Source organism: Amblyomma americanum, chromosome 1, assembly GCF_052857255.1.
Source record: "Amblyomma americanum isolate KBUSLIRL-KWMA chromosome 1, ASM5285725v1, whole genome shotgun sequence".
NCBI classification, from domain to species: Eukaryota; Metazoa; Arthropoda; class Arachnida; order Ixodida; family Ixodidae; genus Amblyomma; species Amblyomma americanum.
The window spans coordinates 327,470,629-327,497,927 of record NC_135497.1 but is presented as its reverse complement, the minus strand read 5'-3'; the positions used below and the strand labels follow the sequence as shown (position 1 = coordinate 327,497,927).

Sequence of the window (27,299 nt, the reverse complement as noted above, 5' to 3'; positions counted from 1 at the left end):
TGATTCCAATCGAAGTTGGCTTGAGCACAAGCATAAATCCGCCAGGAACATCGAAAAACCACGCAATACACGTCCGCACGCCTCGGCGTCCGAGGCCAAAAACCAACCCATCCAGGAGAGCAAAACCATGAGCCAACCAAGCTAAACACATGCTTTCACACGTCTACTCAGTTTAGCTACGTCTCGAAACCCGATCACTTTTTTAGCATGTGTTGTAGCAGAACAGACTGGCTTCGGCCAACGCATGGCCAATGCAAGCGCCAGTGACTGCAAAGCAAGGAAACCTCATGTAACGGCCAACTTTATTGACCAATTTTTTTTTAATGCAAGTTATAAATTTCAAGGCACAGAAACAACAAACAAGAATGTTGGCACCCGCACTCTTCGGACAGCCCATGAAACAACAAAACCAAGGAAATCCTTCGCCTTGCGAGCCTGCAAGAAAATAAAAGGTGCAATTAGTGGCGGCGTGGCTGACTCACGCTAACCTCGAAATTGTTCCGTCGAATTTGAATCAAAGCAAGCCCGAACCTCTAACAAAGAAAACCACCGATTAGTAGTTGCTCACACCAGGCTCGAGGAACTACAACTGAAATATACTGATCATGCATTTCTTCCAAGAAAATAAACACCTTTTTTCATCGTCTCTGATTGTTTGCCATTGTTTCTGATCGCAAAGAACGGTTTTTGATCTCTATGTTCATCACATTGGTGTCTATAGAGAATGCTGCAAAACAGTGACAAGTGGCACATACAGCAATCTCACAGAACGGACTCCGAGATCCATGCTTCCGCTCGAAAAGGCCAATGTCATCTAAATAGGCAAATAGCAAACAAATCACCGCTATGAATTGAACTCTCACCATTATGCACTATTCATGCAGTGAACACTGTCAGCCCCTTCGTGGGAGATACTGCGCATCACCATTTAATATCTTGTAGCGTTACTTGTCCGTGCACCTGAGTCCAAATTAACTGCCCATTTATGCCTTGATCATATTTATTCTATTTTATTCTTTTACTTCTTTAAAGACATTTTCTGCGCTTCTCTCCTCGAGACTTTCTTGCCCCACGCAGAGTATGCTCTAAACAGAAAGGAGTAAAAAGGGAGTAAGAAAGGGGAGTAAGCTTTCCTATGCGCTAGAAGACAGCTTACTCTCTTATTTACTCCCATACGGGCGTATATTTGTGTTTAGAGTGTAGCATGCGAGCTAAAATCTCTTGTTTAAATTATAGGGCTTCTCCCTCTATCTATCGCAAAGTGACACCCGCGGTGCTTGACAACTAGCTGACGGCTATGCAGTTGAACGTCGCGAAGGCTGCGGTTTTTAAAGTTGGATCGCATTTTTGTGCAGCTACGAAATGCTCTCAAGCAGCAGAAATCCGGTTAAATTTAGTTCAGGTTCTTCTCTGCCTGCAATACATACAGCATATATGAGTATAGCAAGTCGGGACGCAGGCAGCGAGGAAGAGAGAAAATATCGCCGGACAGTGGTCAATAACATTTTGTTAGAACAAGACAAAAAAAAAAGCATAGTAGGCGCATTTACATTTTACGCAAAATTTTAGTTGTGCGCTCATAAAAGATTCACAGATGAACTAAGCGCAATTAAACAAACACGTGAAAGCCACACAACACAGGGCAGGCGCTGTGTGTTCATGTCCCTGTTCAGTTGCGCCTCTGTGATGTACGTGTAGCTTACAATGAACCAAACTGAAAAACTTTAAATTTCGATCATAGAATTTGGATCAAAATTCTCACGTTTTTAATTTCGTCTGGTGGTAAACGTCTTGTTTAGGTAACACAAAAAGAATTTACAACCGACTAATTTTTTTCTTCGTGGAGGAATTCGAAGCAGCAGTCCTGAATGTGAGCGGAGCAGCACTTCACAGTTAAGTCGTCTCTCACTCCGACAAAACGCATTAAAAATTGTTGCTATGCGCCAAGAGGAACTGGAGAAAATGTCCACTTCGTGTCACGTATATCTTGTCCTCTACGTGTTGCGCACATGTCCAACATTCTTGGACAAAAAAAATGAAATTTGGGAAACTAAGATTCTGGTATTGAAATATTCAAGGTCAATTCTTCCAATATCTGGAAGAACCTTCCTTTTATACTGTTTCCATCGCTCGCATCGAGCAGTTATGACTGTAATAGAAAACCAATGAGGAACGCTTTGGACTGTAGCAAAAACGTTAATAGCAAAAAATGCAAGCCTGCAGGCGGGAGGTTGGGGATATATTGATCGTTGTAGTAGAATCTTACAAAATATGAGGAACACTGAGCTCATAATACCCTCCCTATACCCTATGTAACACCCTCCCTGCAAAGGCCTTTAAACGCTTTCCCGTTCAAAAATGTTTTTCTCCAGAATCCAGAACTGTTGGGTATGACGTCAGTGGTACTCCTCCAGGCTCACCGTAACCGGAATGCAGGGGCAGCGGAGAACCTCCTTCATTACACGAAGTACATGGAGGCCTGCAGTTCCTGCAGCACCTTGACGGCCTCCACGTATTGGGCAGTGGTCAACACTGCGTCCCCGCCGCCCTCAGACGACTGGCTGACCGCGCCTGACGTCTCCAGCTTGCTGGCGATGTGGTGTTTTGCGCGGAAGGCGGCCAGGTGCGCGTAGTACACAGGGGCCGGGATGCTCACGCTCCTTGCACACCGGGAGTATGTGTGGCACAGGTAGAAGCTGAGCTTCTGCAGGTCGTCCGCGCTGAAGTTGGAGTCATCCCACACGATATAGTAGTGGGCCGGCCGGCTGGTGCCCTGCGGGAGCGCAAAGGAGTAAAGTTATTCACATGCCCAGATTCCGAGTGCCATGTCGGGCTGGGTCGCTTCGCATCGTGGTATGTGGTGGTGCGGTGTGGTCCTGCTTGTGGTGCGATGTGATGTGGGATGGTGTGTGCGGTTTGAATACACTTATTTTATTAGCACACATTACGTGGGAAGGAGAGTGTTTAAACGCAATATACAAAAAACTGGCAGTGCCTATGAGCACAGCACGTGCTCGCCTTGCTCTTAATGCTGCGTGCACAACATGTTTCTCTCTTTATTTGACCTTAGATGCCCTCGCGCCGTTAAATACCGTGAATAACTATTATTTCCTGCCTGGCTGTCATCAGCGCATTGGTCGGTCATCGTCATCTATGTCGCTGTCCCGACTTCGGTACAGCATAAAAAAACGAGGCATACAAGCCGACACGACTATTTAAAAAATCAGTTTTTTGGCCGTTTCTTGAGACTGCAAAGCCGCGTCCCGCTTTAACGTACGAGCAAGCAGGCCCAGGCGAGCATCAAGCGCTTCTCTTTTCACCCAACCCCATGCATTCATTGTCTGAGCAGACGCCATCCTGAAAAGAAAAACTAATGACCACATCCGTATGACAGCATCAATCCGCACTGGACATAAGGCCCCCCGTGCGCAACTTCCGATACCGCTTCCTCAAGGTCGAACGATGACGTTACAGTCACTCATAGCGCTCCTGGTGGCCTCGATGTGAAGCGGAATGCTTCCGCCACGGTACCGCTTGCAGGTGATCTCGGAGGCCATGTTTCCCTTTCCTCAAGCTGCGGAAGGCCTCCACCGCAGGCGCTCCTGGTATTTGTAGCGCACTAAAGACGCGACGCGACTGTGGCGACGCCGGCGCCCGGACTATTTCCTCCGCAAATTGATAAACGAAAACACCGCGGACCATTTCTTCCCGCTGACAATAGCAACAAGGGCGGAGAAGAGGTCGCCTACCTGGATGCCGAAGTGGCTGCAGAGGAAGAAGTCGAAGTCCAGCGGGTGCGTGACCACCGAGTCTACGGTCGTGCCTGGTGGGACGTTGCGGAACTTGCCCACGCCGTCGCGGTCGTTGGCAGGCATGAACCTCGTATGGTGTCGCTTCTGGACCACGATGAACGTCAGCGGTGGCTCGTAGGTCTCGGTGGGACACATTTCCGCACACGCCAGCCGGATGGCGCTCACCTGAGAGATTCGAGAGCGGAAACAAAGAAAAACTTGGTCAGGGTTTAAAGGCCATTCGACGAATCACGATATATACTTGGTACAGAATGTAAACAAAACGCTTTGGACCTACACGAACTCTGCTGTCCTATCTTATATAATTGTCGTTTGGGAAAAAACTCTATGGCGAAGAGCAGCGTTTTTTTAGCAACGCTATTATCGGTTGTGATCTGGTTAAACGAGCAGTTTCAGCAACTGTTCAACTCAACGGAAGTGCAGCTTTTCCAACCAACGCCGAAATGAACAGCAGTCAGCTGCAGTTACTCGCACACTCCGCTAAATTGAGTTCACGCGGTCCACATTCTGGATCACATGATCGGTTTATATACATAACTCTAGGCATTGACTTACTATTTGACTTCACTCAACTAAAGTTTCTGTGCAAGCGTGGCGTTTGAGTATGCCGTCAGTGAACAACCACACAAAGCCAAGAAAATTCAGTAGAGGAACGCCCGGCTTCACCGCTCAGCCGTTGTTTTCCTGGTGCCACTTCGTGGCATTTTTTTTTGTGGCTAAACTAATTCCAATGATACAACTCAATAATGAAGCCGCTTTTCCCCGTAAAAGGACCCCCATCCAGTAAATGGCGTCGGCTGGTTTTCACGAACCTGCAAGGTGGACAATGCAGCGAGCGCGGTGACAATGACAATAGTCTCTCCTGTGAGGGGGGAGACTAACCCCTTCCTTTTGCGACTTCCTACATGGTTACCTTAGGAGGCTCATGAGAAATGGTCTACGCCATTGGCTGCAAGAGAGTCCTTTCAGGGGGAAAAGACGCTTGGTTCTTGAGTTGTATCCGACTTTAATGGAAGTTGTAGAGTGAGACTTATATGAGCCAGGATAGCACTCGGCCGATGAAGCGGGTCAGTAGACTGGTCTAACTGCGACCCCCTACTGAGCTGAGACCTCAACTGCAGGTGGCGCTGCCTTTTATTACCCGTGCCACATGCGCACTAGAAATAACCGCAGATGTTTGTAGCCTTAAGTTTGCCTATGCCATTATTTTCGGAGCTGGCGCTACACGTCCAGATTTAACGACATTACAATTTATTGGCAGATTTATTGATATTACAGATTCGCAACTATAAAAGAGGAGGTTACAATCCAATCAATGACGATCGAAATTCAAATGTTTTCTGATAATATTCTGACGCCCTCTTTACAATATAGGTCGTATTAGATAACCGCGGGTTCAATTTAGAGACAAGCTCGCCTAACATGTAGCCAAACGTGTCCCGCTTGTCACGCTATCAAATCATAAATCTAAGCTTTGCTTTAGAAGAAAGCATCGACAAATGAGAAATAAGAAAAAACGGTTGTACAAAAATGCATAGCACGAATGTTCGCCCTGCACGCGGGGTAAATATAAAACCTACCTAAAGCTGTGTTATTATGGCCTTTGTGTCGAAAAAAATAAATATTTTTTTCAAAAGCCCTTCCGGCGCTACTTAGGAACAATAAGAGCAAGCCCTTCAAAGCAATACGTCAGAACAGTGTCAGTAATGATATATCAATACATGATATTCACAGCGCCCCCTACTTCGATGCTGAATGTCCTAAAGCTTTTAATTCGTTTTTCGCATATATTTTCACCAAGAAGATAATCCTAACATCCCGTAAGTACCAGATTTTGGTTACCCGTACATGGCACCGGTTGACATTACACTTTATGGCTTAGTACACCTGATAAATAGCCTAGCACCCTCTTCTTCTGGGGTTGATGAAATTAACTGAAAATACTAAAGAAATGCCATTTCTGTCTCCAGCATCATCTTCCGTCATATCTTTAAGCAGTCAAAATCTACAGGTGAGGTTTCCACCGGTTGGAAAATAGGAAAGGTTGTACCGGTTTTCAGAAGTACTAACAAACACTCGCACGGAAATTGATGACTTGCACCTTTTTGGACTTTGCCAAAGCATTTTATCGGGTAGAACATTGCCGACAAATATCTAAGCTTTGTGCTCTCAAATTGAATTCTTTAACTCTGTCATGGGTCCGTAGTCTTCTTTCTAATCGCCAGCAGTTCACCGCTGTTAACAATTATTAATTTCCTGTTTCCGATGTTACATCGGGCGCGGCACTAGGAAGCCTCCTCGGTCCATTACTATTCTTAATTTACATTAATAACCTGCCAGCAACAATCTTATCTTATGTGCGCATATTTGCTGACGACTGCATTATTTATTCACCAATAAAATTTACTAATGGCCACCTTGAACTTCAAAGTGACCTCGATTGCATAAACGACTGGTGTAAAACGTGTCTAATGACTTTAAACATTTCTAAGTGTAAGATAATTACTTTTAGCCGAAAATCAGTCACTTCGAATTTTCCATACCACAATAATAACGATACATTGGCTCGGACTACGCAGTATAAGCATCTAGGCGTCCATATTTCACCAAACTTTTCTTGGGCTGAACACATAACCATCACTTTCGCTAATGCTTCCCGGTAACTAGTTTTCATTCACCGTAACCTGCAATGCACTACCCCTCACGTGTGTGAACAAGCCTACATTACTTCTGTCACACCGCAGCTAGAGTACGCTTCATCCATCTGGTCACCTCATCAGAAATATCTGAGAGAGAAGTTGGAAGCTGTCCACAATGGGGCTTGTCGTCTCATTTCGCAAAATTGCAGTTATCAGTCTAGTCTAACCCAACTAAAGATCAAACTTTCGCTCTATGCATCCGTTGCAAATTCGTCGCAAGACTGCCCTTATATCTATCTTTCACAAATACGTCCATGCCACTGATTCACCGCCAGCACATCTGCAACGTCCTTCCTACTTATAACATAGATTACATAATAACTACAGCTATGCCGCATTTATGGCAACACACATGCTTTCAACTTCTGGTCACTCCCGCGTGCCATCTGTCTCTGGAAGAATCTTCCGGACTGCATCGCCCTGCAGGCTAATCATGACACCTTTTGCGAACATCTACCCAAACACTTCGCTGATAACGGTTAGCACGTCATTTATATACTCCGGATTCGTACAACTTCGTTTTCAGCAGCTTGAGACCTATTGCCTCTTTGGTTCCGTGGATGTGCAACTTTGCTCATTTATGCCTGATATGTTTTCTTTGGCTTTTGTATAACTCGACTTCGTGCATTTCCCCTGTTTTTGTTCCATGACACAGTTGTTTTTACTTTTATCTCTTTTTGTGAATTGCGATATCTTATCTGAACTCACCTGTTTTTTTGTGTGTTTTGCTGCACTTTTACTATTTTTTATTTGTAACATATTTTGCGCAATGTTCTGTATTTGACCCCCCCCCCTTTTTATTTTTACACACTGCCTTTGCGGAGACCTGTGAGGTGTATTTAAATACATAAAAAAATAAAAAAAAAGAAAGAAAGAAAACGAAATTTTAAAAAGTCACGGTGATGATAACGCCTTCAAGGGGCTAAAAAAATCACCTGAATATAAACAGTTTCAATGAGTCAGAACCTCAGCAATGTCATTCAAATATAATATAAAAATAAATTTGTAGAAAATGCCACTGTTCTTGCTTGACTAGTCGTAAAAGTCGAACTGGCGTGCCAGCTCACAGGCTAACAGTGCTTCAGAATTGCTGGTAAAAATGCTGCTCTTTATGAATAAACCATTATCCACAGGATAGTGACTTTTCACAAAAAAAGTTGCATATCTTTCTGCATGCGGAATGGGGACAAGAGTATGCACTGCTGTGGCGAATGAGTTCTGGCGAACTCAGTAGGTCGCAAACAGCAGTTAGTCTGTCTAATGCCATTAAATACGAGCACGTGACACTGTTCCGATGGCGTTAAAACTTGATCACTAAGTAATTAATGACATTAAACATGACCTTGTGAAACTGGTATAGCACCTCTAACTGTCGTTCAGTTCAACGGACGGTAAACTGCACAGCCGTTAATATCGCCCGTGCGTAAAAGGGGTGAGACACGGAGCGGGCACGCACAAAACCCAACCACAAGCCTCAGTCTTGGATGTTTACCACCTTTTGAAGAGAAACGATCAAGCTGACGTCAACTAACACCGAGAAGACGTCTCCAGAAATGAATGTCCCGAATGTCCTGAAATTGTAGCGCTGTGGAGATCTATTCGGTGCCGTTACGTATATGCACAGGAAGTCCGCTTGTCATAAGACAAAAGGTTATCCAATGACGCTAGCGGCATTGAATGCGGTATAGCTGTCTTAACAAGATGAGAGTTTAGTGGACACAGTATTGTAGTAGGCGCAGTTGCTTACCTCATGGTTACGGACTTCCAAGAACTGCCCCTCGCTCACTCCGTCCCTGTAGAAGACGATCCGCAGGGGCTTGTGCCCGGTGGTGCGGTAGAAAACCAGTAGCAATTCCTTGATCATGTCCTTCAGGTCCTTGATAATTTCCACACGCGCCTTAGCCTTGGAGTCTTCAATCTGTACCCGAATGGTGGCGTGAAACTTGGACGGTACAGAGTCTAAGCTTCCGACGCACGCGGCGATGGATGGCCTGATCTTGTCCCCAGGCGATGGGTGCGACACGTCTGCTCCGATGACGATCACGGGCCTATGTAATAGCTTCGGCTTCTCCTGGATCAGGAGACTATTGTTGATGCCGCCCATCTTGGCGTTGATCTTTTGGCACAGGTTTTGGATGAGCGCTGCGTTACACTTTTGGACCACGTTGTTGTCCAAGATGCATTGTGTGCGCAGGGAGAGCTCAGTCTCTGCCACCTGCTTGATCTCAGCGTAGTTCGTGGCTTTTGTGATCACAGCCACAACCATCTCCAACTGCGGGCGCTGCTTGCGCTGCTCCGTGAGAACGGTCCGCATGGGCTTGCGGTTTGTGTCGAACGTGATGACCGCAAGCGGCTGCGCAATGCGCATGCCCAGTTCTTGGCCGATGCGGATCAGCATCTTGATGAAGTTGTCCAGGCAGTCCTTCTGCGCGAAGCGGCTCACGTTGAGAACAATCCACTGTGTCATCGACATCGCCTTGTAGAAGCGCTGCCCTCGGAGATCCCACGTACCGTCGCGCGGCTTGCACATGCTGTTGTTCTCAAAAACCAAAGACGGCGGGTCGAGAATTCTGCCAACAACCTGAGTGGGTTCGGGGTTGATCTTGACGCCGAACTCTCGCAGGTACTTGTCCGAGGTGCTGACCATGTCGCGCACAGACTGACGAATCTCCAGGAAGCGCTTGGCTGGCGGCTTGGCCGTGCGCTTGATCATCTCGGCGGTCTGACTCTCCTCGAGTTTCTTCCGACAGTGCTGGCCTTCGGCCAGCTCGCACACCTCCAGAGGAATGTAGACCGGATGCGTCGGGCTGCCACTCTGCACGCAAGGGAAGTTCGGGTACGACAAGCGCCTGTAGCGGCTCTGGAAGTAGTCGGCGACGGAGATCTGACTACCTTCTGATTCAAAATAGATGTCCTTCGCAGCTTCCCTCGTGATCTTGACCACTTTGTACTTGCGCGGGTACGGAAGGTGCGTCACTTTTACGCGGAGTCCTTTGAGCTCCCTATTCAGCCGCGCGTACTGGTTGTCGCGCAATGACCGTAAGTCCGCGGGTGTCAACACACGCCGGCTGTCGCTGAAGAACCTGCACATGAAGTCTACCAGTGGAAGCGACTCGTAGAATGCTGTTGCTGACATGTCGACGTTAAGCATGGGCTTCCATTGGGCGGGTCGAACACTCGCGTAGTAGCCAAACCACACCTCCCGGCCTCCTCCGAGGTCATTGTGCTCGTTGGGTCCCGGCGGTCTGAAGAACGAGCGTCCAACCGGCGCAAGGTTGATCGAGGGGCTGTGCCTCAAGACGATGTCGATGGCCTGGAGGACTTCCTGGGGCACAGTTTGTACGCGCTTTTGGAAGACGCCATGCAGGGCATCCAGGTTCACGGTGGCGGCATACTGGATCTTGATGATAAACTTCTGGCTTCTCTGGTCTTCCTCGATGTCGACTGTGAATGTCCGCTCGCGGAAGTTGAGCTGGCGGCGCGTGTACAGGTTCTTGCGGCCATCGAAAGCCGGGATGCAGTTGGCTAGGTCTTGCCGGTACTTCTTTACTAGGAGCTCGATGACTATCCTGTTGATCTTTGTACTGAGGCATCGGTAGTTTTTCTGTTCAGGAACCTTGGTCTCCTTGGCAGTCTCCGAGGAGATGTCGACGTCGTAGTGGTAGACGCTGCCGGTCGGTATCTCAATGCTGAAGTGGTTGGCAAGAAGTTGTATGGTCCGGCCCAGCTGGCCGTGGGCGGGCCTCCGCGGGAAGTGGGAGGGCAGGGTTCGCTCGAGCTCCTGCGCCGTGATTGGTGGTAATTAGAGCAGGGCATGAAGAAGTAAGTATGCACGCACTGTTTCGTGTGTTGAGCGTCACACAAGTTTGGCCGAATGGTCTTCGATCTACACTACAGTGCAGGACCGGTTCCGGTGAGTCTTAACGGGGAAAGCCTCCTGCACCCCGTGTGTTGTAGCGAGCCTATTAAAGGACGGCGCTTGAACATTATTATAGCTCCCCTGAGAATGTCTTAAATGTTTTGTGCAAGCGAAGTTATCTGCAGTCAATATCTAAATTACAGCGTCTTCTAGCCTTTCTATCTCCTTTCATCACTCTTTTCATGCTCACAGGTCGGCGCTCTTCAGCCAGCCCTACCCACTCGGCCACACCGCCGGCTGCAGACGCGTTCGGGAATTTTCCCGGTAATGGTGGGGGGGGGGGGTGAGGAGGGCTTCCTGAACCGCCGAAACGACACTTATTATTGGCAGCGGCCACAGTAGCTGCCATACTTCTGAATCTAACCGACAGCCACATCAGAACAAAAATACGCAGGAGCACGAGACGGAGAAATGCGCGGGCGTGAAAAAATCGCTGGAAAGAGCTCGCCAACCTTCGCTCGGGATTGTGGGTTCTGTGCTCAATGTAGGAATATATGGTTCAGGTGTTTATGACGCAAGCTCGTAGTACTTGAGCGAGGTTATGTACACGGGTGGTCAAAAGTACCGGGGCCACAGGGCTTGCTTCTTTCATCGGTATATCGTGGCATTTAAGGTGCGATTAAAGCTATCAAGGTTCGCAGAGTATAGAACGATACCTCTTCCGCCCTCTACGGATATTTTGAGTCTTTGGGTGTGTCATGTCTGCCTGATTATACAGCTCAAAAGCAGACCCTATGGCCTGGGAACTTTTGACCTACCCTGTACTTTCCTCGGAAGGTATTTCAAAGCCTTGTTCTATCTTGAGCACATATGACAGGGGCGATCGGGTCGACTGCAAAATCAAGGAACAGCACTGCGTGGTCGTGGTGTACATCAAAAGCGAGACAGTCAGTACTAGTTCTTTCTGTGCCTTAATTTATTTATTCAGGGAACCCAGCCCATGATAGCGCCAGTGCTGAAGTATTTCTTCCAAGGTTTCAGAACCACTCAAAGGGCAACTGTGGGCGATTTTGAATGTTTTAGACGTAGTATTGTGTTCCTATTCGCATAACATTTCTTGGGAGTCAATTCTCTGTGAATTTAAAAGCGTTTTTCAAAATCCTGAGTAGAAGCCCTTTAAACCAGCAAAAGCAAAGAACACCGAAACTAAAACTGGGTTTCTCCCAAAGAATGACGTCAAGATAGAAGCTTGTCGTCATGCATACTGTCACAAAAACTTTCGGCGCGTTGACTGACTAAACTGGAGACTGTAAGCGACAGACCACCGTTTGTGTGAAATGACCAAAAACAAAGGTCTTCATTTTCTTCTTCTTGCGCAAACTCCAAGCAAATATGGAAGGGCATGCAGCTGGTGACGTCACACGTGCAAGGTCTCCCACAGAAATCGTCCCGATTGGGGCGACAAAATTGGAAACATTTAATTATTCGTGCTGAAACAAACCGACGCCCGGCGGCGAAGCTCGGCACAAGGAACTACCTTGGAAATTTCGGCATTCGTGGAGGCCAAAAGAAGACGTCGCAGCTGCCCATTAACAGCGAAAGATGAACAACATTCACATGAATTTTTCTGCGAATTGAGAATGTGCAGACGCGTAATTTATAAGCATCAACAGCTGCAGTCCAAGGAAACATCAGTTTGCCAGAGTGAATGTTCGGGCTCGACGGTGCACCATTTCGCTTCGAGTTAAAGAGCATTTAACGAGTGACTAAAAAAAGACAATACACTCACCGCGGTGGCTCGGTGGTTAGAGTGCTCGATCACTGATCCGGCGTTCCCAGGATCGAACCCGACCGCTGCGGCTGCGTTTTGATGGAACCGAAACGCTAAGGCGCCCGTGTGCTGTTCGATGTCAGTGTACGTTAAAGATCCCCAGGTGGTCGAAATCATTCCGAGGCCCTCCAATACGGCGCTTCTTTCTTTCTTCTTTCACTCCCTCGCCTTTTTGTCCTTTCTCTTACGGCGCGCGGTACGGGTGTCTGCCGATATGAGAGAAAGGTAGCCCAATAATAATAATAATAATAATAATAATAATAATAATAATAATAATAATAATAATAATAATAATAATAATAATAATCGGTTTTGGGGGAAAAGAAATGGCGCCGTATCTGTCTCATATACCGTTGGGCACCTTGACCGCGCCGTAAGGGAAGGGGAAAAGGAGGGAGTGAAAGAAGGAAGAAAGAAGTGCCGTAGTGGAGGGCTCCGGAATAATTTCGACAACTTGGGGATCTTTAACGTGCACTGACGTCGCACAGCACACCGGCGCCTTAGCGTTTACCCGCCGCAGTGGCTCAGTGGTTAGGGCGCTCGGCTACTGATCCAGAGTTCCCAGGCTCGAACCCGACCGCGGCGGCTGCGTTTTTATGGAGGAAAAACGCGAAGGCGCCCGTGTGCTGTGCGACGTCGGTGCATGTTAAAGATCCCCAGGTGACCGAAATTATTCCGGAGCCCACCGCTACGGCAATTCTCTCTTCCTTTCTTCTTTCACTCCCTCCTATATCCCTTCCCTTATTGCGCGGTTCAGGTTTCCAACGATATATGAGACTGATACTGCGCATTCCCTTTCCCCCAAAATTATTATTATTACTTAGTGTTTTTCCTCCATAAAAACGCTGCCGCCGCGGACGGGTTCGAACCCGGGAACTCCGGATCAGTAGCCGAGCGCCCTTACCACTTAGCCACCGCGGCGGGTTGGATTAGCCCCGCTAATCCAGGATATACAAAGCGAAACCGAGATTGAGGTCTCCACTGAACCACGGAGCCGATTGTGCGCTTTTCGTTTCGTGAAAATGAACGGTCTTTGCAAAGTTGTCCACGCCAATGAACTCTATGAACGCCGTCGGCTCACTTGTTTTGTTTGGTTTTTTGAGGAAAGGAAATGGCACAGTAACCGTCTCACATCTCGGTGGACACCCGAACCGCGCCGTGAATTAAGGAAGGGATAAAGGAGGGAGGGAAAGAGGAAACTAAATTTAAAGTTGGATTTTTAGGAAATGTGCGGCGGTGCGCAGCGGCTGAACATCTGTGGCTCGGTGTTACTAGTGGCGCATGCGCAGTAGTGAGTAGGGATCGAGAGAGAGAGAGAGAAATGCGCCATGTGTCGTCACTGCTCCTCGTGCATGCGCAGCACGGCTCTCCAGGAATCACGCGAAACTGCTCAACCTGCGGTCAGTAAAGCTTCCGCTTTAAAAAGAATTTCACACGCTGGCAACACAACACTCAGCCGCTGGTGCGTAAGTAGTGAACCCAAAGGCTAAACCTGACGACGCAATAATTCCTCGAGCCACCCTTTATCCAGGCGACGACTGAGGCCCTGAACCTCACAGAAGAAACTGTGAGAATTGAAAATTGGTTATCGGGGATAGGAAATGGCACTGTACCTTTCTCACATATCGGCGGACACCTGAGACGCGCCGTAAGGGAAGGCAAAAGGCGAGAGTGAAAGAGGAAAGGAAGAAAGAAATGCCGTAGTGGAGGGCTCCGGAATAATTTAGACCACCTGGGGATCTTTAACATACACTGACATCGCACAGCACGCGGGCGCCTCAGCGCTTCGCTTCCATCGAAACGCAGCCGCCGCGGTCGGGTTCAAACCACTCATCGAAATACAAACTTTCCTTTTAAATTTCGCCCACTCGACTTGTCTATATCATTGTTGACCAAGGAACTCATTGCGGTTCCCAAACGTTGTTCTCTATCTTGACTTTCTCAGCGGTTAAATCTGATGTTTCACTTCCAGAGCGCCCTATACGTCAATCACTACCACGATGCTTGCTACCCACAGAACTTTTTGTTAGTAAAAACTAAGCCCTGCATAGTCGGCTGCAATTCGAGAAAGAAGCGACGGATGCCCTACCAAGGAAGCCTTGCAGCCAACGGCGTCGGCCAATTCTCCGGACGCCGCTCTCAATCTGATTAAACGGTGGTTCATCTCCTTTCATATGCCACTCCCTGAGATGTCACGCAGGTCCAAGAGGATTGACTAACCATGAAGTCATGAGAACCAGTCGACGCCTTTGGCTGGAGGGCCTCTTTCGAGAGGAACATGCTGTTTCGTTCTTGAGTTGTATGCCCCGCCGCGGTGGCTCAGTGGTTAGGGCGCTCGACTACTGATCCGGAGGAGTTCCCGGGTTCGAACCCGACCGCGGCGGCTGCGTTTTTATGGAGGAAAAACGCTAAGGCGCCCGTGTGCTGTGCGATGTCAGTGCACGTTAAAGATCCCCAGGTGGTCGAAATTATTCCGGAGCCCTCCACTACGGTACCTATTCTTCCTTTCTTCTTTCACTCCCTCCTTTATCCCTTCCCTTACGGCGCGGTTCAGGTGTCCAACGATCTATGAGACAGATACTGCGCCATTTCCTTTCCCCAAAAACCAATTATTAATTTTATTATTATTATTGAGTTGTATTATACCGGGGTTTGGTTCTCGTACCGTCTGTGCAAGTCGATATTTTGGAAATGTGATGTTTCCTCTTGCCTTGAAACTAACAGTTAAAGCCCTTTGTAACGAAGCGGTTTATAACAAATCAACTGATATAACGAAGAAATTATGATTGCACGTGGAAGCTCAGCCAACAGGAGCTATAACGAAGCTACCCTTACAAAGAAGTTATCGCCGGAAACTTTCAACTTCGTGGTAAAGAGGTTCAACCGCTTTAATAGGTGCAACTTTATATGGACCCCTGGCATAACAAGCTGCACAGCATGGTTTATAACGAAATAATGGATATAACGAAGGAATTACGATTCCCCGTGGAAGCTCGGTCAACACTGCATATAACGAAGTAACAGCCGCGAACACACTTTCTACTTTGTTATAACGAGGTTAAGCGAGCTACATGCCATAGCCCAAGGTGAAGCCCTTTTCGGAAAACAGTACGCACCTTGATACTGACATCGCCGCCTGGAGTGGCCTGGTCTCCAGCTTCGGGGGTCTGCTCTGTTACTGCAACGGGCGACGTACATGGTGGCGACGGTGGTAGGGCAGCTGCTGCCGGCTGACTGCGACTCACGGCGGCTGCTGCGGATGCAGGCCGCGGGCTGCTGGCCGCTACGTTGGCGTCACCTGCGGCGGCGGGGGCCCCGTAGCTGGGACGGGAGGCGCTGGGCTGAGCGGTGGGCTGCGCGGTGGGCTGAGCTCTGGGCACCGCGGCAGGGGCCGGGCCGCGGCTGACGGCGCGCGGCTGCGGACTGGGCGCGGCGCCCTGCTGCAGTACTTGCGCGAACAAATCCCGCGGCGTACCGGCGGGCGACGGAGCAGGAGCGGTGGCTTGATTGCCACCGCTGGCCGAAGGCACCGCTGCGAGCCGAAAATGCCCGTTTAACGTAGCGTTCATACATCTGCTGCGTTTGCGATCATAGCGATCGCTACGACACGCATATATACACCGCCGAAAGCTGAAGACTGGACAGCCGTCGCCGGAGCTCCGTTGGTAGAGCACCGGACGCTAAATTCAGAGGTAGTGGGTTTCGGATACCAACGGTGGCATGTGGTTGTTTTCCTTCTGCTTTATAATCAATTATCTTTAAAAAGTTTCGTTTTTTCTTCATGGGGGTTTAACGTCGCAAAGAGAGAGACAGAGAAAGACGGAAAGGCAGGGAGGTTAACTAGGCAACACCCGGTATGCTACCCTACACGTGGGAAGTAGAACGAAGGGAGAGATAGAAAAGGGAGAGAACAAAGGGATATGATCACTTTTCCACGTGTCCGTCGGCCGTTACTTGCAGGGTACACAGGGCACACACTGATTGTTCACAATCTTGCACTCAGTCCTGAGTCTTTCAAGAACTTTAAAGGTGCCTTCAAAGCTGTCCTCTGCGATGAAGGCGTACTCCAAGGACCCAGACTCTTTAACAAGTTTTTGCCGTATTAAGACCCCACGGATGAACACCACATATTATTAAAAAAAACATCCCTTATGCTTCTTGGTTCGGTCACTGTTGGCCTCCATCATGTATGTCATAACGAGCACCACTTGTCCCTTCCCTTGTCTGCTCAACGGTAAAAGACAGATGGTATAGAGTACCTAGTCGAGGGTTTGACGGAATGCCGTCTGGTCAGGTCAGCAGAATGAATCTTCGGTTTACTGACCATGTGAATATGGTCAGCTGACTTCAGCTAACATATCTGACATGGTCAGTGACCGAAAATTCAGTATACTGTGGTCGAGAGCATACGTCGCAATGGCCGTCCCAACTAAGACAGCTGTGCAAGCCGACAATGGCATGCTCTGTAACTACACACGACTAAACACGCAGCGCCCCCAAACAGCGTCGTATACCCTTTGCACGGAAGAACTGAGTGTGAGGCCCTAGCTGTCGCACAGGGTCTTAATTTTCACACAAATGCGATCAGCCCTCCCCCACAGCAACGAAGAAGCAACAAATGTCCCGCCGCGCATTCAATATATTTGCGACACACGCGCACGCTTTCCTTCTAGTTGTATACTTGAGAACAAAAAAAAACAATTTTAAATTTAACTTCGCTAACCCTGGAATTCAGCGAAAACAAGGACGCTTGCTAAGCACCTGTGGCTCGTCCACGGCAGCGCCTGCATGGACAGCCGTTCTATAGTATATACACACACGACCACGTGGCTTAGACGTATCTCATGGTCTTACACCCCCATCAAATGTGTTCAGGGTCAAAGGTGAACCCAAATGTCACCTAATGTCAAAGGTCAAAGATCAGAGGTCAACTAAAGGTCATGGGTCAAGGGCAGAGGTCAAGAGTTCCACGCCATAACTGTACCACGTACGGTCATACATGGCTAACATGGTTGGGCTGAAAGTCATTGAAGGCTATTCTCCGGCCTATGCGACTTCTTTACCAACGTGGTGAAGCTTTTCGCTTCGTGTTCAACTGCCGTGACTTCTTTAGTTTCATTCCTTTTAGAGCCCAGTTCGCCCGTTGCTGCGTTCCGCGTCGTAGTCGCTGTAACATGCTACCTGACAGGTGACGTGTTACGGAGTGTGACAGGTGACGTGTTGGCAGGTAGCACCAGAGCGAAGCGCCACCTGACACACGAGAGGAATGGACAGCCGGAAGGCGGCTGCTACGGGACGATGCCGGAGGGTCGCTAGCAACGCAACAGGAACCTGCCAAGCGGTAGCAAGCGGCTTGCGAAGAGCTGCGCTCAAATTCCGAATTACCGTCTGTCATAATGGGTCGTCTGTCTGTCTGTTACTGCCTGGAAGAAAGAAAGGAAAGTGCACAGGCCTGTTCACTGGCTCAAGCCGAGCCACAATCGCTACCACGTGCAGATAGTAGGAGAGTTGAAAGATGGGACAGAAAGACAGGATAGTAAAGACGCGCTAAAGACAAGGCCGATCCCGGAGGTAGTGCAATACTGGGCCAACCGGTGGCGGGAAAGAAGCATCCTTCAAACTCCCCGCCACATTTCCAAAAATAAGTCCAACTTGGACCCGTAAGAGATACTCCACGGGTCCGGACAACTATAATGGGGCGTCAATTTTTTTTTAATTTATATATCGGGCGTAAAGAATGCACCTTTCGTACCGCTGACAACGCTTGCTGTCACGGAGAATGTCAACACATGCTGGTTGTGAGAAACGTTTCCCCAAATCCCTGCCTTTCCTCAAAATCGACGGAGTCCAGAACATCGTCAACGCCAATGCCAATGATCACAATGAACGCGGCGGTGGCGGCTGAATGACGTCATAGCTGTCACGTGGTTTGTCCTCGGTTCAAGGTAAAACTCTCCTACACGGCGAAGCAGCTACGCAAGGTAGTAGTAAAGCATTCCCTTCACAGGAAGGGGACGATTAGATGGCTGCCCGGCCCTATTGAGCTGCGATGTAGGGGCTGCCGCACATGTGGCGAGGGCTGCTTGTCACCGGAAGTACCTGTTGCTAAACCGTCGTCGTCGCTTCAGATGAGGCGGCTGTTGCGAGTCCTTTCTGCCAATCTTTTCTCTCAAATCTCGTTTAACTCTCCAAATGTCTGCCCGTAGCAGCGATTATCTTCACGTGTCAGTGATTACCTGCACGTGGTAGCTACTGTGGATCAGCTTGAGCCGGTGGGCGGGTCCGTGAACTTTTCATTCTTCCCTAAGTCTCAACAACGACAACAAAACTCTGCCACACATCGCACCACACAGCGGGACGCCAAGCTGTTAAGCCGGCTTGATTTCATCCGGCAGCCCCATAGAGTGCGCACTCATACCTAGAAACAAGAGAGACGCAGTCGCGATAAACAGCGACCACAATCCGGGGAAAGAGAGACCTTTGCTGAAAATTGAAAATTGGTTTTTGAGGAAAAAAAGACGCAGTAACCGTCTCGCATATCGCGGCGCACACCTGAAGCACGCCGTAAGGGAAGGGATAGAAGGACTGGGTGCAGAAAGGAAAAAAAGAGGTGCCGTAGTGGAGGGCTCCGGAATAATTTCGGCCTTCTGGGCATCTTTAACGTGCACCGATATCGTACAGCACACGGGAACCTTTGCGTTTCGCCTCCATCGAAACGAGGCCGCCGCGGTCGGGTTCGAACCCGGGTACCCCGGATCAGCAGCCGAGCGCCTTAATCACTGAGCCACCGCTGCGGGTAATCCGGATAGGCCAAGCAAAAAATGCAGCGTAAAGAGATTAAGGAAGCTCAAAAGCGATACCCGAAAGGCGCGGGTTCGATTCCGGCCGCGGCGGTCGAATTTCGATGGAGGCGAAATTGAAGAGGCCCGTGTTATGTGCGTTGTCAGGGCATGTTAAAGAACCTCAAGGTAGTCGAAATTTCCGGAGCCCTCCACTACGGCGGCTCTCATAGCCTAAGTCACTTTGGGACGTTAAACCCAAATAAACCATAAAGAAATCGTAAATGCGCTTAGGGGATTAGGGTGCGGAGCTGCGGAGGTGTTGCTATGCATCAAGAACGGACTAAAACGAGACGGCAGCGCTCGGAAACATGCCGTAGATAAAGGCACTCATCAAGCGGAAGAGCGTTCCACAGCACCTGCTCCGTGTCAGGTCAGCAGCATGGCCGGACCATGCAGGCGCACGGGCGACGCGTGCAGAAGCGCATGCCGCCGCGGCGCACAAAGCCGTTTCGAGCCATCGCGGCGGGGGAAGCGGCCAGAGTGAAGAGGTTCCAAAAATATCGTTGACCCGCCGCGGTAGCTCAGTGGTTAGGGCGCTCGACTACTGATCCGGAGTTCCCGGGTTCGAACCCGACCGCGGCGGCTGCGTTTTTATGGAGGAAAAACGCTAAGGCGCCCGTGTGCTGTGCGATGTCAGTGCACGTTAAAGATCCCCAGGTGGTCGAAATTACTCCGGAGCCCTCCACTACGGCACCTAATTCTTCCTTTCTTCTTTCACTCCCTCTCTTATCCCTTCCATTACGGCGCGGTTCAGGGGTCCAACGATATATGAGACAGATACTGCGCCATTTCCTTTCCCCAAAAAACCAATTATTATTATTATTATTAAAAATATCGACATTTTTCGCTGCAACGCGTTGCTCAATCGCTGTATTCGCTCAGTCGCTTGCACGTGAACCAACCTTAACGCGATATAAAGGCTCTCGAGGTCGCTTCGGCTCAACCAAACGCGGTTTTTTTTTTCTCTCAAGTCACGGTCACTCACGCTCAAATAAAAATGATAGCGAAAACAAACGGGTAACGAAGCTCGTGAATTTCGTTCAGCCTTCTCGCAAAAATTTAATGCTTTAGAACAGAATCATCCTAGCCCACGAGGTTAGGCCTACAGCGCCCACCATGTGACGCCAGATGAACAAAGGGATCGAGCACCCAAACGACAGCGGCGGAGGCCACAGAACCGAAAGGAAATTCGCTACGCACCTGGAGGTCCACCAGCTGAGTCGTTTTTCTTCTTGTCTTTGCGCTCTCCTTTCCCCATTTAGATAGCGGGCCACAAACACAAATGACAATCACCGGAACGGACGTCTTGACTGTTTGCCGAGACCCTTCAGAAAGGCAAAAAGGCTGCGTTGTTACTCTTTTATAGTGACCTTTTCCGCTCCGTGATTCGCTCATATGCTTCGCCACGAGCTGCACGTGTTCCGTCGTCATTGGCTGTGCTTGGAGACGTCATGCGCGTGCCGGCGCTACTGCCTCCAAGAACGCATAAAGAAAAAAAACAATGGATCCAAAGGAAATCGTCGTACGATACCGCGTTACCACTGCTCCTTATGGGAACGCAGTCACGGCGCGTCTCGAACACGCGCGCTGTGGAACTCGAAGACTGCAAATGGACACTGTTAGAAAATTCTGTAAAACTACGGGAAAAGCTGAACGGCTCCCGTCCCGCACGTCGGCGTAATCGCCAAAGTGTAGTTTCGGTTTCGAAACGGGAACTGCTGCGCAATTCAGAAATGTGCAACTAAAGTGCGAAAGACTTGGTACATTCGTGCTATTATGCTCAGCGCTACACAGAGCGATTGCACGCTTATTATAAGCGTCACGCACTGTCAGGCTGTTCGTAAGCGCAAATAGCGTCTTTTATTCTTCGAAACATGATTGTCTTGCGGAGTGATACCACCCCTGGAGCCGCAGCACACAGCGCGGAGTGCCACAAAACGCGGCTGCTGATGCCACTAATGGCGCGTGAACAGCACGTCGTTTGACGGCGACTGCAGCTGTTTGCCAAACAAGACAGCATTTCTTGGCCGGACAAAGCAAGTGCTGCTCGTTTTCAAGGTATGTATACATTCAGCTTTTATCAGCGCTGCGATTATCAAGACAGCACTGTCAGTTGTCGCGGCGAACAACTCACTGTAGGGATCGGCAGCTGCAACGAGAGGGGAAAAAGAAACCATCCGAACGAGTTAGCGCGTACTGTCGCGTGAAATGCAAAGAAAACATATATGCATGCCCCAAAATGGCCCTCGCATCGGCGTATCAGTAAACCTGGCCAGCTCGAAATACAGCATGATCGAGTATCGTGGCTCGTTACCGTATACATGCGAAGCGCGGGCGCACATGGTTTCGATTCGCCGTATTGAAGTGACAAGGTGATGGGCACATGCCATACATACCGTTATTACATTTTTTTTTTTGCGCCTGGGAGGTAATCCGCACCTTATCCTGTCTTCGACAGATGAGGCAGCTATAGGACAACATGTACGCATTTTTATTTGTCTGCATAATTTCGTGAATCTATATACAAGTGAAACCATGTGACAAGTGAATCTCTTAGAATTGAACATGTCATTAAGTGCCTGCAATAGCTGAATCGAATTTTATTATTTCAGTAATTAATTAATGTATTAATTAAGTGAAGTGCAATACTCGTCTCCAAGCAAATTGAAACAATTAAATTGAAATATTCTGCCGAATTCACTGAGCCGATTTTTCATGTTTGAGCATTATTTTTATTGTTCTTGATACTAATTATACATTGTTTTGCCATTGTGGTGTTGTTGGTTGCTGCTGTTGCGCCTGTTTCTAAACATATTGAACCAATTATGATACTGCGGCTTGCATTGTTTTGTTTCTCACCCTAATATCTTTTGTACAAGACATATTTTTTATAGCAATGTGTAATGTGTATTTCCTTTGCCCCGTAAACCTGTATAATGATGTTGCAATATTTTAATATATACGTGCATTTATTTTTCCTGGAAAAACCTGCAGTTCAGCATTGTTCTTATGTATCACTTTGCAACCGCTCACTCCCCTCTCTTACTGCCTCTGCATGGGCCATGAGAGAACTTGAGTAAATTATAATAGCTAATGCAGATTTGAACTGAATAGGTTAATTTGGTTGTATTTCATTAATTAAAATGAATGATAAGGGTTGCCATTTTTGTAATACTGGTATATTTCCACTTCTGAATTTCCAAGTGTTCAATTGTTTTGTGTTTGGCACAATAAATGTTCAAGTTCTGACGCGGCTTCTACCACCGTTCTCGCCAGCACCAGAAAAATTTAATGAGCATAACATTTGAATTTTGTGTATTGGACCAAAGTTGTCATTTTAGTAGGTCTGCTATACATGTTCAAAGCAAGTGGTCATCAGTTTATTTTAGCATCTAGCGAAACCACCCAAACATACCCCCTTTATATGCCCTGAGGCAGTAACATTGTTTAAAAAAAAAGATGTGTGCATGTAATATAGCTCATCTAAATTTTATGCAGCTGACTACATGGGTCATTTCATGCCAAACGCACCAATGTTTGCTCATAACCCTCTTTGATTTTGGTCCAAAAATTTGTCTTTTTATTGAACTCACAAAAGAAATTTCTCTTAATATCGAATGAGAAAAAATTTTTCTCATCATCTGACAGCCCTTTGAATTTTCCAGACTAGTGCAAAAGTAGGTCTCCGTACAAAATTCATGATAAAATGTTTATTTTCTTTTTGGCCTCCAAAGTTTTTTTGGACAACTTATATGAGTTGTATTTTTTATCATGTGTCAAGACAATGCCTGCACAAGGTTTTTGTTTTTTGTAGTTTGTTTTTTAGCTCAAAATGCTTCATTTCGGAACTTTTTTTAAAAAGTCCACACGACATTTATGAGCTATATAAAACTTTTCATTGCCTCGCCAAAACATGTACTACATGGATAAATTGTTTACACTAAAATTAAACTGAATAACTTTCAGGAAAAAAGTTCCAAAGTTGCGAAAAAGTGCATTGTGCTGTGTATCCAGACAAAAATATGCTGTAGTGCTCAATGCAACGGTGCAAAATCAATTCCTCAATCAATCATCGATGCAAAGTGCTGAAAACACACAGTGAACAGGTGGTCTGTGAGATTATTGGGGCAGCTAGGATTATTCAGACTACGAGAACAATGCGTCAGCACACCGTCCCTACTGCTAACAAAAAAAGAACTTGAGCTGTCAAACGTGCACTGATTTTCACGACTGTGCAGGAGTGCGTGTGCCACACAGTGTGCAAGCCACGTGTCCTTGGAACATGTGGCGACTTTATGGAAGGGTATATGAAGTTCTGTATTTCTCAAAACAAACATTGCAAGTCAGCGCTTGTTGTGTCACCTTCTCATCTCGTGCACCCGTCTGTGTTCTGCACTGTTACTTGGGAGATGCTTTGGTGTGCTGTTTTTATAAAAGCCATGCTCTGCGAGGTGCGAGGACGGAATCTGGTGGCTCGAGGGGGCATCCACAAATGCGAATATGATCGCCTCGGGCGACCAGAGTCTTACCTTACGAAGGCCACATCACGACACCTTATCAGCTTCTCACATGAGCAGATGCTGCACAAAGGAGACCCTCTGGGTTCCGGAAAGTGCAGTTCAGAAAAAAAAAGTCCAACTTGATCACAAGTTTGGAATGGCTGGCTGTTCTGGTTAAAGGTATATGTGCATTGCACTGTTTTAAACATGCATCTCTCAGTACTGTTCTTGTTTAACTCTTATCATTCTCAGAAACAGAGGGCATAGTGTACTTGATCCCCTTGAATTGTGGCTATGTTTACAATGGTAAAACTGGCAGGTGTGCCAATGAGAGGTTAAAAAAGCGCCATTATGATGTGAACAAAGCTGTGAGGGAGAATTTGATGATTCACTGTCGTGATTACGATCATTTGCCAGATCCTGAGAGCTGTGTGCTGGAATTCATGCGCTGTATTGTGCTAGACAGACACAGAGAAAAGTTGATGTTTGAGATAACCAAGGCTACGAAAATTTTAAAATAACCACAATCATTGTGGTAGCGCACCTTTTGTGTCACTCACACTCACTAAGAAAGAGTTCGTGTGGTTAAATGCCCCATAATCAATTTTTGTTTTGTTTTCAACGCGTCCAGTGTGAATATGTAAGGCATACCTTGTTCATTGTTTTTTTTTGGGGGGGGGCGCAATGTATATATTTGACATGGTTTGCAGTAAACCTTCTTGAAAGACAGCGTTTGTGCCATCGTATTGTTTCGTCGTCCTTGTCTGTGCTATATTGTCATGATTATTTGACCTCCAGCTACCAAATTAAAAATGACATATTTGATGCCACCAACACACTGAAATGGTGATTTCGGGGCAAAATGCGGCAGAACCGCATATCCAATGGCCACCATTTTGCTCTTGTTTGAAAACTGCCGCTCTTCCCTACATTTAAGTATTACTTAGTATGGGGAAGTTCTCTAGGAATATCTGCATTCTGCCATTTTCTGCGGCCTCTACAAGGGCCTCTAGAGTGCCTGGCATGCGCATCTCAAATGCAGTTTTTTCCACTTCGTGTTTTTGCCAACTTGATTACCCTTACAGATGTTTTCATTATGCTTTTGTGGTGCAATTTCAATTAAACTTACACTGTCGAGATCAGAAAGAACTGAACCATGGAGCTATGCTATATTTTTGTAGCTCGGTCGAACATATCAAATTTTAATGTCACCTAATTATATTTTGTAATTATGATGCTTTAACAAAATTGAACATTTCTGTATGATGTTGTACCTCAATAACAATACAAATAGCATAGCTTTGCATGGTTGAGGGAAAGTGTCTGAACAACCTGTAATAAATTACGTAATTAGGCTTCAGTTATTTTTCCATAATATGAAAACCGATTTAGATGTTCTGAAACTAATTACATGTTCGAAAATAGAAGGAAGTATTACATATCCACAGCTAATTTCTTTACGTTATATCTTGTAATAAACATTTTCATTTTTAAGATCCACATCTTCCCTTTAGCCTCGAGATCGTTAACCAGCCTGCTAGACCGTATGGATCCTTGCTTTAAAAATTCACATTCTAAAATTTCCTTTTTTGTTCTAGGTATTTCTTGAAGACAGCACAGAAGTTGATGAGGAAAGCTTTAAGTACATGCAAGAAAACTTTGGTGGCAATTTGGGCTGCACATTCATACTTGGCTCCAGTGCTTTCACTTCAGATCATTTCAATGCAGGTATGATGCTTTCAGTGCATGCAACACTCTGTCGCTATTCATAAGCACATGCACCACCTATCTTCTGGCCAAGGTAAATTTCAAGCCCTGGTACTCAGAGGATTCACAGATGAGGCTGACAACATAACATTTCTCGAGTGTGCATTGAAGTGTGTTGTTACACATTGCTTTGCATTCATTAGGCTGGTATGGCTTGTGATCCCGAAGCTGCACATGGGCTAAGAGAGATGTCTTAGTGCAGGGCTCCGAAATAATTTCAACCATCTGGGATTCTTTAATATACAGGCACTGGCATCGCACAGAATGCGCACCTTTTGCATCAGTAGAGTTATGCGGCTCTATGGGTCTGACCTGACTAATATGCATTCTTATTATACCCTGATGTACACAAACGGCAGGCATGTTAATTATGAAGTAATTTAGATTTGCTATCAGTATATGTGATAACTTGAAGCAAGCATTAGCCTGAGCATCAAGTTTATTCTAGGCTAACGATGGGGTCAAGTGATCAACAGCATCTGTTTAGAGTGGTGGACTGTAGTGGTTTAACTGTATTTACCAAACTATGTGCACAAACAGTTCTGCTTTAATAAATTTTTTCTCATGACTGGTAAATCTTGAAGCAAGCAAACTGCATGCCAAGGATGCATTGTATTGTTGTCTGCATTGTTGTAGCCACTACACCTAGTTATATTGAGTGAGAAGATCCGTGAGTTTTGATTAAGAGCCCTGCTACTGCACTATGACACCAGAGCTCCGATGTGATGGTTGTACAGTCATTGACAAAAGTTTGCAGGATGCAGATTGGCCGAAAAAAAAATAGCATTACCTCGCTAGAAAGTCGGCTATTCATTCCGGCAAATGGAGCACGCATATGTCATCATGCGTGTGTACTTTTCATTGCCGTGCTTTGCCTGGCTACACAGGAATACATTTATTGCCACGAATCTGCAACACACAGGCTTTTGTGTATGACTGTACATGTGAACAAGCTGTGTAAGAAAACCAGAAAAATTATAACATAGTGCTATAGTTGCTATACTTTTCTCTGGACCAAGACGTCTCTCAGAGAAAAAATTAAAGGTGAAAAAAGGAAAGGCACTAGAGTTTGGCATACTGTCATCCCAAGCTTGATTGTATCCTTTTCTATTTCGAAGAAAGGAAAGTGCTACAGAAATGAGTGGAAAGCAGGTTGAGTGTAATGAGAAATGCCAGTGTAGTCATAATCTGAAAAGAGAGCTGGAGCAATTTCTGCCAAGCAAAACTTGTACTATCACAATATTATTTTGGTGTGGCTGCTGTTATTAGCTTTTTTCAAATGACTGCACCTGCTTGACATAAGGCCAGAGTAAATTAAGCAAAGGCAGCTACAAAAAGCAAAGCTGCATCCTGCTCATATAATTGACTTCTGCTGCCCCTATGTTGGACACAGCAAACCACATGTCCTTGCTAAAGCAGCTCATTGTAATTATTTAAAGGCGCCCAAAACACACACAAGAGAAGATAATGGGACGGAGTGCCACTCACAACTCTGTGAGTGGTCAAAGGTCAACGAGTTCAAAGGTTTGATTCCTGGCCATTGCAGCCAAATTTAAAAAGGGTAAAATAGAAAACCGCCAGTACACTGTGTGATGCCAGTACACATTAAAGTTCCCTAGGTGGTCAAATCATCTGAAGCTCCCCACCACAACATTTCTCATAAAGCATGGTCAATGACCTAGGCAGGCAAAGTAGAGCAGTGCATCTAAAAATAATATGCAGAAATGTGGTTAAGATTGGAGCTGTAAGGAATGCACCTACTTTGGACAGTTAGTGACTGCAGACCTGGATTATGAGAGTAAAATAACTAGGAGAATAAGAATGGGGTGGAGTGCACTTGGCAGGTACTCTCAGGTGATGAATGGCAGTTTACAAGCATTTCTGAGGGAAGTAACAGCCATATCTGTACTCTCCTATGGGGCAGAAGTGTGGAGGCTAACAAGTTCGGTGAACTTAAATTCAGGGCAATTCAGTAAGCTATGGAAAAGAA

The 27,299-nt window shown here is 46.9% G+C and overlaps 1 protein-coding gene and 1 pseudogene across 1 annotated transcript; both read right to left on the bottom strand.

Annotated features, from left to right (window-relative positions):
* Positions 1 to 345: 345 nt before the first annotated feature.
* LOC144115474 (protein argonaute-2-like) lies at positions 346 to 20,941 on the bottom strand. Its single transcript, XM_077649875.1, has 6 exons — positions 20,244 to 20,941; positions 15,318 to 15,733; positions 8,259 to 10,292; positions 3,750 to 3,977; positions 2,421 to 2,773; positions 346 to 435 (listed from the first exon to the last, which is right to left on the bottom strand). The coding sequence occupies exons 1-5, from the start codon at positions 20,299 to 20,301 to the stop codon at positions 2,459 to 2,461; spliced, it is 3,051 nt and encodes a 1,016-aa protein (XP_077506001.1). The 5' UTR covers positions 20,302 to 20,941; the 3' UTR covers positions 346 to 435; positions 2,421 to 2,458.
* LOC144116823 (U2 spliceosomal RNA) lies at positions 17,751 to 17,893 on the bottom strand (annotated as a pseudogene).
* Positions 20,942 to 27,299: the final 6,358 nt, after the last annotated feature.

Excerpts from the sequence above, each read along its gene's own strand:
- LOC144115474 (XM_077649875.1), bottom strand. The coding sequence starts at position 20,301 with ATGGGGAAAGGAGAGCGCAAAGACAAGAAGAAAAACGACTCAGCTGGT. Across the intron at positions 15,734-20,243 it reads CTCAGCTGGTGGACCTCCAG|CGGTGCCTTCGGCCAGCGGT; the intron begins GTGCGTAGCGAA and ends TTCGGCTCGCAG. Across the intron at positions 3,978-8,258 it reads TGGAAGTCCGTAACCATGAG|GTGAGCGCCATCCGGCTGGC; the intron begins GTAAGCAACTGC and ends CGAATCTCTCAG.